Here is an 11,424-nt window from a genome sequence, read left to right on the forward strand (position 1 = left end):
AAAATTTCACATATTAAGAAACAAGCATAAAATAGAAAAAAAAAATCTAATTTCAAGGATTAAAATCTCAGTATCTAGTCTAAAACACCATGCAGATGTACATTCTAACATTTGAAAATAGAGTATGTTTCATAACATTCAAAAATCAAATGGGAAGACCTAATCATTTGAAAATATGCATATGACATGTTGTATTTGGGACTAGCTGATGAAGATTCAAGACACAGAGCAATGTTTTAAGAGTCGATATTAAAATGTAATGCTAGAACTAAATTTGCAATAACAAAGGCTAGTTAATGCTCCACTGAGCTTATGCACGGTACTACTACTTCTGGTCCATACTAGCACAAGAAGACCATTCGAATATTCAGTTGCCGGAATTTGTACAATGTTTGCAGCAGAATCGTGCTCCCCAAGACACCATTTGCTTTATTCTGTAGAAATGGACTCTCCCTGTGCTTCTTCCTTCGATTCTTCATTTGCTTCATCAATTACTATTTGTGAATTAGAAGTAGATGCAACCTCCTCGAACATTTTATTTGCTTTATTCAGGATAAAAGGACTGTTGGCATTCTTGTTCCCTTTACTGTTGTTCTGCAAGTCCTTGTCCACACCATTAGGAGAAGAAGAATCCTCCTTTGAAACTCCATTTGTGCCATCATCCTCAGAAGGTTCCTCCTCTGCAAATGCATTTGCTTCATCAAGTAAAACAAGACTCTCCACTAAAGCGTCCAAATAAAAGGAGCGTGCATTGCCCAAAATTTCCGTAGCCGAGATTTCTTTTGTAGAACTTTACCATTTTACCTAAATGCAACTAACCTTCGTATCCATTCCAAATGTGAAATGTTGAAAAGTTTGGTCCAAGGAATAAAGACTACAATGTAGGAAAATTATTTCTAAAAAGTTAGAAAATTGAATGAAAATACTTGAACAATTGAAAAAAGAAAAGTGTATTTAAATTTAGTCTTTATACAGTAAAATTTTTATTTTCATACTGGAATATATTTTTCATAATATTATGTTTTTTAAAAGATGGAGACCAACTAAATAGTAGTTTGATTGGTATTAAAATATATTGATTAAAAATTTGATGAAAAAGCTAAATAGTTTAGTGAAATCAAAATATAAAATCTGAATAGTATATTTTTAAAATAGAAAGATTAAATAATTAATTTTATTAAAATAAAAAATTAAATAGTAAATTTTGTCATAAGATAATGATTATGTATTTATCAGAAAAGATCACACATTTATTTTTTAAAATAAAATATTGAATTGAAAATTAGTTTGTCAAAAAAATAATATTATTATTTAGTAAGGTTGCCTTCAGAAACGTTGTTGTTTATGGTTTTTTATATTGTTTTTGAGAGAAAAACATAAAATCTGTTGAGTTAAATTATTATTGTTTTCTCTTTTAAGTATTCTCTCGTAACTGCATTTCATTTTGTGGTGACTTTTTTTAAGTGAGACCCCTTTCTATAGAGTAATTATATGCTATTATCCTAATTTCACGTAGGATATTCTACCTAAAAAAGTAAATCAATAATATAATAATAAATTAGCAGTGGTAGGTCCCATTAAAAAAGTATTTTCTGATGTATTAAAAACAATTTTTTCTTAAAAAAAAATTATAACTATTTTTTTCATCAAGTTGTAATGTTTTAATTAGTTTGTCATTCCATGTGTTAATCCTACATGGAATAACTGAGCTATAATATAATTTTTCCTTTCTATCTCTTATGTACGTATTTATGTGCAGACAGCTAGGAATTTTCTAAGAACTCAGATGTACATCCTGAGAGGAAAATAACATTCAAAAATCGTCAAATGTGAAGATCTAATCATGTGAAAATATGCAAATGATATGTTGTATTAGGGACTAGCTGATCAAGATTCAATACACACAGCTATGTTTAAAAGTTGATATTAAAATGTAATGCTAGAACTAAATTTGCAATAACAAAGACTCGATAAATGCTCCACTAAGCTTAGGTACGATATTGCTACTTCTGGTCCAAACCCGCACAAGAATACCATTGATTAGAACATTCAGTTGCTGGACTTTGTACAATGTGCGCAGCAGAATCATGCTCCCCAAGACATCATTTGCTTCATTCTGTAGAAATGGACTCTCCCTGTGCTTCTTCCTTTGATTCTTCATTTGCTTCATCAATTACTATCTGTGAATTAGAACTAGATGCAGCCTCCTCCAATATTTCATTTGCTTCGTTCAGTATAGTAGGACTGTCCGCAATCTTTTTCCCTTTACTGTTCTTCTGCAAGTCCTTGTCTATGCCACCATGAGAAGCAGAATGCTCATTTGAAACTCCATTTGCTTCATCGAGTAAAACAAGACTCTCCACTAAAGTGTCCAAATAAAAGGAGCGTGCATTGCCCAAAATTTCAGTGGCCGAGATTTCTTCTGTCTTTGGATCATAGAAAACTAGCCCTCCAGCTATGTTTGCCAATAGAACCTCACCACTTTGCCTAAATGCAACTAACCTTCGTATCCCTGCCAAATGTGAAATATTGAAAAGATTGGTCCAAGATCCTGGAACACCATATTCTTTCATCTTCCAAACTGAAAAGCAGCCTTCCTCTGTCAATTTCGTAATAGCAACCAGCAAAAGTGATCCATCAGAAACTGCAACATCAATAAAGTAATATTGCTTAACCAAACAATCTGGTACCTCCATTTCCCCAAACACCTCTTCTCCCAAAGAAAACGACACAATCGCATCGCATGCACCAGGCCCATTAGGTGGCTTAGTGGCAACCCAATGACAAGTTCCATTCAGAAAAGCAGACGTTGAGAAATCAGCGATAACATATTTCAGATCATTATTATCAACCTTTCTCCAACCCCTACTTCTCAAACTGTAAATCTCAACCAAAGGCGGAATCTTATCAAATTTAAAATTACTATCTGGCAAATACACTATTCTCACAAGCTTATAATCATCAGTAGCGGAATCAAAGCCAAACCCAAGTAAGTGTTTATAGAATCCATGTGAGGTAAACGTAATATTAGGACAAGGAATGTTAACAATCTTTCTAACACTAGGGTTCCATAAAGCAGCTCCATTAGTGTATTTGCCATAAACACCATAAGATAGACAAAAGACCCCATTACAAGAACCCACTATATCAACAAAACGCTTTAAGTCTTTAAATGGGTAATCAAGTTCTTCAATAGGGTTTGCAGGGAAAGACTCATCTGGGTATAGCAAATAACGCACATTTTCTTTAAATGGCCAAACAAGTCCTCTGGTGCTGTAACTAAAGAAAAGTATTCCACTGTTTCTTGCAGCGGTTTTCTTGAGATGGTGGGCTATGAAAGAAGGGTTGGTGATTAAAGAGTACCAAGTCTTGGAAACGCACCTGCATATGAGGATTGATTTCACTGGCAATCTTGACAAAATTTCTTCCAGCAATTCTCGAGTCAGATGATCAGACATTTTTCTTTTTGTTCTTCTTGCTGCGTCTGCTCCGTTTTATTGAGCTATGGATCTATTGGCTCTGAAAAAATACTAGGCCTGCTCAGAAGTGGCTTGCCCCGTTATCGAGCTAGAGTGTTGAGCTGGCAATGTATAGTTAGGCAGCAGTTATATGTTTCTTTGTATATAAACAATAGAAGATTCTGGAATAGAGGCCGTTACTCTTTCTTTCTACACATAATTTTTCTTCTTCTAGTAATTTCAAAATAAAAATTATTAAAATATAAAGATTCTCTTAATTATTAAACAAATTTTAAAGGCTTACGATAAAATAATTAAACAAATAAAACCCTCATTTTATTATTTTATATATTTGTTTTTGTTAATTTAATATTTAAGAAATTTTTAAATAAAATGAGGTTTTTTTTTAAGATAGAATAAATTATTATTTAGTTCTGTATTTTAATAAAATTAATTATTTAGTTTTTATATTTTAAAAAATATATTATTTAGTTTTTATATTTTACTTCCGTTAAAATATTTAGTTTCTCTATTAATTTTTCCGTTAGTTAATACTGATTAAATTACTATTTAATCTCTTTATTTTAATAAAATTAATTAATTAGTCTTTATATCTTAGAAAAACATATTAATTGATCTCTATAATTTGACTCTATAAATTATTTACTCTTATAATTATTTTTTATATGTAAATTACCCTAATTCTTTTCTTTCTCATTCTCTTCATAAAAATAGTATAAGCAATCTACATAAAAAAAATTAATTTTCTTAAATTTCTAAATAATCAAGGGAAATTATTTCCCAGCAGAGAAGCACACAAAAAAGATGTCCAAAAAATTAAAAATTAAAAAATATTAAATTCAAATTTAATTTTCACATAATAAAATTTCATTTTTTTTTCAGGAATATATTTTTTGAAATACTATATTTTTCAAAATATATAGACAAATTAATTAGTTTCACTAAAATAGAGAAACTGAATAGTGATTTTTTAAAATACATAATCAATTAAATAATTTTCTTCAAATAAAAGAACTAAATAATAATTTGAATATCAAAAAATTTAATAAAACGACTAAATAATTTAATAAAAAAAGTATAATATATCAACTAAATAAGTGTACGCATTAACTTTATACTAAAGCACAAACTTAGGTGCTAAATATTTTCCTTACCATAATGAAACTTTAACATCGCATCAAAAGGAATTAATTTACAAATAACAGAGACTTGTTAAAATGCTCCATTAAGCTTACATAGGCTGCTGCTGCTATTCTGGTCCATGCTAGCACAAGAAGACCATTGATTTTGAATAATGTTTGCAGTAGAACGATGCTCCTATGCTTCTTCCTTTGATTCCACATTTGATTCATTAATTAACATGTGTGAACTAGAAATAGATGCATCCTCCTCCAAGATTTCATTTGCTTTACTGTTCTTCTTCAAGTCCGACTTGTCTACACCCTCAGAAGAAAGAATAATGATCCTTTGAAACTCCATTCGCGTCATCACCCTCAGAAGCTTCCTCTTCTGTAAATTCATTTGCTTCACTGAGTAAAACAAGACTATCCACAAAAGCATCAAAGCGTACATCGCCCAAAATTTCTGCATCAAAGATTTCTTCTGTCTTTGGAACATAGAAAACTAGCTTTCGACCTCCTTTTGCCAATAGAACCTTACCATTTAGCCTACAAGCTACTAACTTTCGTATTCCTTACAAATGTGAAATATAGAAAAGTTTGGTCCAAGATCCTGCAACACTATATTCTTTCATCATCCAAACTGAAAAATCCTCTTCTTCTCCAATCAATTTCATAAAATGAACCAGCAGAAGTGATCCATCAAACACTGCAACATCCATAAAGAGATATTTGTTAACCAAACAAATCTGGTACCTCCATTTCCCCAAACACCTCTTCTCCCAAAGCAAACGACACAATCACATCGCCTGCAACAGCCCCTTTTGTCGCTTAGGGGCAACCCAATTACAAGCTCCTTTCAGAAAAGCAGACGTTGAGCACTCGGGGATGGCATGTCTCAGATCATTATGAACCATTCTCCAACACCTACTTCTCAAACTGTAAATCTCAACCAAAGGCGGAATCTCATAAAAGTTAAAATCACTATCTTGCAAATACACTACACTCACCAACTTAAAATCATCAGTAGTGGAATCAAAACCAAACCCAAGTGAGTGTATATAGGGTCCATGTGAGGTAAACGTAACATTAGGACCAGGAATGGCAATAAACTTTCTAACACTAGGGTTCCATAAAGCAGCCCTACCAGTGTATTTGCCATAAACATCATCGGATAGACAAAAGACCCCATTACAAGTACTCACTATATTAGCAAAACGCTTTAAGCCTTTAAACGCTTTAATCCGATGGACATTTTTCGTTCTATCCTTTTAAAAATATAATGGAATTTAGTTCTTTACTCTTACGAAAAGAAATTGAATAAGAAAAATAAATAGAAAAGAAATGAAAGTAAATCTAATCTCTCCCATAAATTATTAAAATATGATAGAATTTTTTGAAAAAAAAAATTATACTCTCTTTTATGTTTAAAGATATTTAATAAATATAATATAAGTAATACATTTATTCTCCTATTTCTCTTTTTTTTACTCTATTTAGAAGAAAATACTTTAGGTCAATTAAGAGGATTTGAGAAATGAAAATTTTCTTTTATTCTGTTTATTTCTCCTCTTTTCTCTTCTATTTTTATTTTAATATCTAAATAAAAGATCAATATCGGAGGAATTAAATTTCTTTTCTTTTACCTTCCATTCATATTCATCAATTCAAACAAAGGTTAGAGTTCAAATTACATATATTAAGAAACAAGCATAAAATAGAAAAAAAAATAATAAAACATCTAATTTCATTTATTAAAATCTCAGTATCTAGTCCAAAACACCATGCAAATGTACATTCTAACATTCAAAAATCAGATGGGAAGACCTAATCATATGAAAATATGCATTGTAATGGAGTCTAGCTGATCAAGATTCAAGACTCAGAGCTTTTTTTTTAAAGTTGATATTAAAATCTAATGGTAGAACTAAATTTGCAATCACAAAAACTCGATAGAGGCTCCATTAAGCTTATGTACGATAGAGCTACAACCACTACTAGTTCTGGTCCACACTAGCACATGAAGACCATTGATTTGAACATCCAGTTGCTGGAATTTGATAAAATGTGTGCAGGAGAATCATGCTCCCCAAGACACCATTTGCTTCATTCTGTAGAAATTGACTCTCCCTGTGCTTCTTCCTTTGATTCTTCATTTGCTTTATCAATCGTTGAATTAGAACTAGGTGCAACCTCCTCGAAGATTTCATTTGCTTCGTTCAGTATCATAGGACTGTTGGCATTCTTCTTCCCTTCACTGACTTCTGCAAGTCCTTGTCTACGCCATCAGGAGAAGAAGAAGGCTCCTTTGAAACTCCATTTGTGCCATCATCCTCAGAAGCTTCCTCCTCTGCAAATTCATTTGCTTCATCGAGTAAAACAAGACTCTCCACTAAAGTGTCCAAATAAAAGGAGCGTGTATTGCCCAAAATTTCTGTAGCCGAGATTTCTTCTGTCTTTGGATCATAGAAAACTAGCTCTCCATCCACTTTTGCCAATAGAACCTTACCATTTTGCCTAAATGCAACTAACCTTCGTATCCATTCCGAATGTGAAATATTGAAAAGTTTGGTCCAAGATCCTGGAACACCATATTTTTTCATCATCCAAACTGAAAAACACCTTTCCGTAGTAAATTTCATAAAAGGAACCAGCAAAAGTGATCCATCAAACACAGCAATATCCATAAAGATATATTTCTTAACCAGACAATCTGGTACCTCCATTTCTCCAAACACCTCTTCTCCCAAAGCAAAGGACACAATCACTTCGCTTAGACCATCCTCCTTAGTGGCAACCCAATGACAAGCTCCATTCAGAAAAGCAGACGTTGAGCCCTCGCGCATGGCATATTTCAGATTATTATCAACCTTTCTCCAACCCCTACTTCTCAAACTGTAAATCTCAACCAAAGGCGGAAACTCATTATAGTTAAGAGTACTATCTTTCAAATACACTACTCTCACCAACTTATAATCATCAGTAGTGGAATCAAAACCAAACCCAAGTGAGTGAATAAAGGGTCCTTTTGATGTATAGTTAACTTTAGGAAAATGAATTTTAACAATCTTTCTAACACTAGGGTTCCACAAAGCAGCTCTGTAAGTATTAATGCCACCAACATTATCAGATAGACAAAAGACCCCATTACAAGAACCACTATATTAACAAAACCCTTAACGCCTTTAAATGGGCAATCAAGTTCCTCGACAGGGTTTTCAGGGAAACCCTCATCTGGGTATAGAAAATAACGCTCATTATCTGACTCTGTGTCTAGTTCTGCGGTAGTGCTGTACCTAAAGATAAGTAGGCCACTGTTTCTTGGAGCGGTTTTCTCGAGATGGTGGGCTATGAAAGAAGGGTTGGTGATCAAAGAGTACCAAGATTTGGAAACGCACCTGCATTTGAGGAGTGATTTCACAGGCAATCTTGACAAAATTTCAGTAAGCAACTTTTGAGAAAGACGATCCGACATTTTTTCTTTTTTCTCAAGATGTGACATTTTGCTTCTTGTTGCGTCTGCTCTGTTTTACGGAGCTATGGATCTCCTGGCTTTGAAAAAATTACTGAGCCTTAAGGCAGGCGCATTTAGTTTAACGAATGGAAATAAGAAAAATGAAATTTGGCGGGAACAGTTACCGTTGAGCTGGCAATGGGGTTAGGTACTAGTTGTACGATAAAGAATAGAAGATCTTTCTTTGTATACTTTTAATAATTACAGTACTGACGCTGTTAAAATTAATTATTAAAATTAATTATATTTTTAACTTATGAATTAAATTAAAATAATTAATTTTTTAATAAAATTACATAAAAATAACTTCTAAATATTTAAGTATATGATTAAAAAGTATTTATATTTTTATTTGATTAAATAATAATTTTAAAATAAATAGATAACTTATAAATAAGGTATCGTCACTTATGACTTTTAACTTATTTTAATTACTTTTTTTAATTTATAAATCAAATCAAATATTAATTTGCACGTAACTTTCTATTTATAAGTAGCTTTGATCAACGTATAAATTAAACTAAATATTCTCTTATTTTTAGTCAATTAAACTATTTACGAAAAGTATCAATTTTTTCATTGGTTAATGAATTTTAATTTCAATAAAATTATTATTTAATTTCTTTATTTTGATGAAAATATTTAAGAAGTTCTTGTATTTTAAAAACTTTAGCTCTTCCCCTTTTTTTTATATTCAAATTTTTCAGATTTTCTCTTCTTTTTTTTCTCTCATTTTATTTTTATTTTTCATCTTTTGATAAATGCTACAAGCTTTCTGCTTTCTATGTAAAAAGATTAATAAGTTGTCTTAGATCTCCAAGGAATAAAGGCAATAATACGGAAAAATTATTTCTCAATAGAAAAAACATAAAAAAATGTCTAAAGAATTGAATGAAAATAATAAAATAATTAAATAATAAAAAAAATATGTAAATTTAGTCTCCACACAGCTTTTCATCTTCATTTATAAATATGTTTTTCATAATATTGTGCTTTTTAAAAGACATAGCCTAACTAATTAGTTTTATTAAAATAGAGAAATTATATAGTAATTTAATTGACATTAGAATTTATTAACTAATAGAAACTTTAACAAAAATTATCCAGAGAGACGCATTTATTCATATATGCAAGTATCTATGCATGCAATTATTAGGACCTAAATACGTCCGATAGTGCTACTTCTAGTCGAAACTAGAACTAGAAGCAACCTCCTCCAAGATTTCACTTGTGCCATTATCCTCAGAAGCTTCCACTTCTGTAAATTCATCTGTTTCATTGAGTAAAACAAGACTCTCCACAAAAGTATCCAAATAAAAGGAGTGTGCATTGCCCCAAATTTTTGTATCAAAGATTTCTTCTGTCTTTGGATCATAGAAAACTAGCTGTCCAAATAATTTTGCCAATAGAACCTGACCACTTTGCCTAAATGCAACTAACTTTCTTATCCATTTCAAATGTGATTTAAAATCAGGAATATCGAAAAGTTTGGTCCAAGATCCTGGAACACCATATTCTTTCATCATCCAAACTGTAAAACAGCCTTCCCCAGTCAGTTTAAAAGATGCAACCAGCAGAAGTGATCCATCAAAAACTGCAACATCCACAAATTGGTATTTCTTAACCAAACAATCTGGTACCTCCATTTCTCCAAACGCCTCTTCTCCCAAGGAAAACGACACAATCGCATCGCATACACCAGGCCCATAAAATCGCTTATTGGCAACCCAATGACAAGCTCCATTCAGAAAAGCAGACGTTGAGCGCGCAGTGATGACATATTTCAGATTATTATCAACCTTTCTCCAACCCCTACTTCTCAAACTGTAAATCTCAACAAAAGGCCGAATCTCACCAAAGTTAAAATGCGAGTACACTATTCTCACAAGCTTATAATCATCAGTAGTGGAATCAAAGCCAAACCCAAGTGAGGGTATATAGGGTCCATATGAGGTAAACGTAACATTAGGACAAGGAATGTTAACAATCTTTCTAACGCTAGGGTTCCATAAAGCAGCTCCATCAGTGTGTCTGCCATAAACACCATAAGATAGACAAAAGACCCCATTACAAGAACCCACTATATCAACAAAACGCTTTATGTCTTTAAATGGGCAATCAATTTCTTCAATAGGGTTTGCAGGGAAAGACTCATCTGGGTATAGCAAATAACGCACATTTTCTTTAAATGGCCAAATAAGTTCTCTGGTGCTGTAACTAAAGAAAAGTAGGCCACTATTTCTTGCAGCGGTTTTCTTGAGATGGTGGGCTATGAAAGAAGGGTTTGTGATTAAAGAGTACCAAGTCTTGGAAACGCACCTGCATATGAGGATTGATTTCACTGGCAATCTTGACAAAATTTCTTCCAGCAATTCTCGAGTCAGATGATCAGACATTTTTCTTTTTGTTCTTCTTGCTGCGTCTGTTCCGTTTTATTGAGCTATGGATCTATTGGCTCTGAAAAAAATACTAGGCTTGCTGAGAAGTGGCTTGCCCCATTCAATTTATGGAATTGGCGGGAACAGTAATCGAGCTAGAGTGTTGAGCTGGCAACGTAGTTAGGCAGCAGTTATATCTTTCTTTGTATATAAACAATAGAAGATTCTGGAATAGAGGCCGTTACTCTTTCTTTCTACACATAATTTTTCTTCTTCTAGTTATTTCAAAATATTCTTTCATAATTTTTCTACACAAAATATTAAATTGAATATTAATTTCAAAATAAAAATATTATTTAATATTATTATTAAAATATAAAGATTTTCTGATATGAGTCTCCAATTTCCAATCTGATTTTGTTACAGAATTGTAGTTACTGCACGTGTTCTTAATTATTAAACAAATTTTAAAGGCTTACGATTAAATAATTAAACAAATAAAACCCTTATACCAAATGAGTGTATGCATTAACTTTATACTAAAACTCGGTATTTAGTCTAGAACACCATGCAGATGTGACACGTATGTTACATAACATTCAAAAATCCAATGGGAAGACCTAATCATATTAAGATATGCACATGACATGCTGTATTTAGGCCTAGTTGATCAAGACTCAAGACACAGCTATGCTTCAAAATGCTAGAACTAAAGCACAAACTTAGGTGCTAAATATTTTCCTTACCATAATGAAACTTTAACATCCCGTCAAAAGGAATTAATTTACAAATAACAGAGACTTGTTAAAATGCTCCATTAAGCTTACATAGGCTGCTGCTGCTATTCTGGTCCATATATGCTAGCACAAGAAGACCATTGATTTTGAATAATGTTTGCAGTAGAATGATGCTCCCCAAGATACCGTTTGCTTCAT

General features: G+C 32.1%; 3 protein-coding genes and 1 pseudogene across 3 annotated transcripts; all 4 read right to left on the minus strand.

The window, feature by feature from the left end:
• Positions 1 to 2,111: 2,111 nt before the first annotated feature.
• Positions 2,112 to 3,458, minus strand: LOC131181982 (F-box/kelch-repeat protein At3g23880-like). The gene has a single exon (XM_058150595.1). It carries the CDS (start codon positions 3,456 to 3,458, stop codon positions 2,112 to 2,114), a length of 1,347 nt encoding a protein of 448 aa, XP_058006578.1.
• A 1,465-nt stretch (positions 3,459 to 4,923) lies between these two features.
• Positions 4,924 to 6,250, minus strand: LOC131181983 (uncharacterized). The gene is made up of 4 exons (XM_058150596.1): positions 6,244 to 6,250; positions 5,448 to 5,801; positions 5,220 to 5,306; positions 4,924 to 5,171 (listed from the first exon to the last, which is right to left on the minus strand). Exons 1-4 carry the CDS (start codon positions 6,248 to 6,250, stop codon positions 4,924 to 4,926), a joined length of 696 nt encoding a protein of 231 aa, XP_058006579.1.
• A 572-nt stretch (positions 6,251 to 6,822) lies between these two features.
• LOC131181984 (F-box protein CPR1-like) lies at positions 6,823 to 8,075 on the minus strand (annotated as a pseudogene).
• A 1,220-nt stretch (positions 8,076 to 9,295) lies between these two features.
• On the minus strand, positions 9,296 to 10,507 carry LOC131181985 (F-box protein CPR1-like). The gene has a single exon (XM_058150597.1). It carries the CDS (start codon positions 10,505 to 10,507, stop codon positions 9,296 to 9,298), a length of 1,212 nt encoding a protein of 403 aa, XP_058006580.1.
• Between the last annotated feature and the right edge of the window lie 917 nt (positions 10,508 to 11,424).

The sequence above is a fragment of the Hevea brasiliensis genome, chromosome 8 (assembly GCF_030052815.1).
Source record: "Hevea brasiliensis isolate MT/VB/25A 57/8 chromosome 8, ASM3005281v1, whole genome shotgun sequence".
In the NCBI taxonomy this organism is placed as follows: domain Eukaryota; kingdom Viridiplantae; phylum Streptophyta; class Magnoliopsida; order Malpighiales; family Euphorbiaceae; genus Hevea; species Hevea brasiliensis.

Coding starts and splice junctions, on each gene's coding strand:
- LOC131181982 (XM_058150595.1), bottom strand. CDS start 3,458: ATGTCTGATCATCTGACTCGAGAATTGCTGGAAGAAATTTTGTCAAGA.
- LOC131181983 (XM_058150596.1), bottom strand. Junction 5,307..5,447: donor TGCTTTTCTGAAAGGAGCTT/GTAATTGGGTTG, acceptor TGGATGTTGCAG/TGTTTGATGGATCACTTCTG. Junction 5,172..5,219: donor TTGGATGATGAAAGAATATA/GTGTTGCAGGAT, acceptor CACATTTGTAAG/GAATACGAAAGTTAGTAGCT.
- LOC131181985 (XM_058150597.1), bottom strand. CDS start 10,507: ATGTCTGATCATCTGACTCGAGAATTGCTGGAAGAAATTTTGTCAAGA.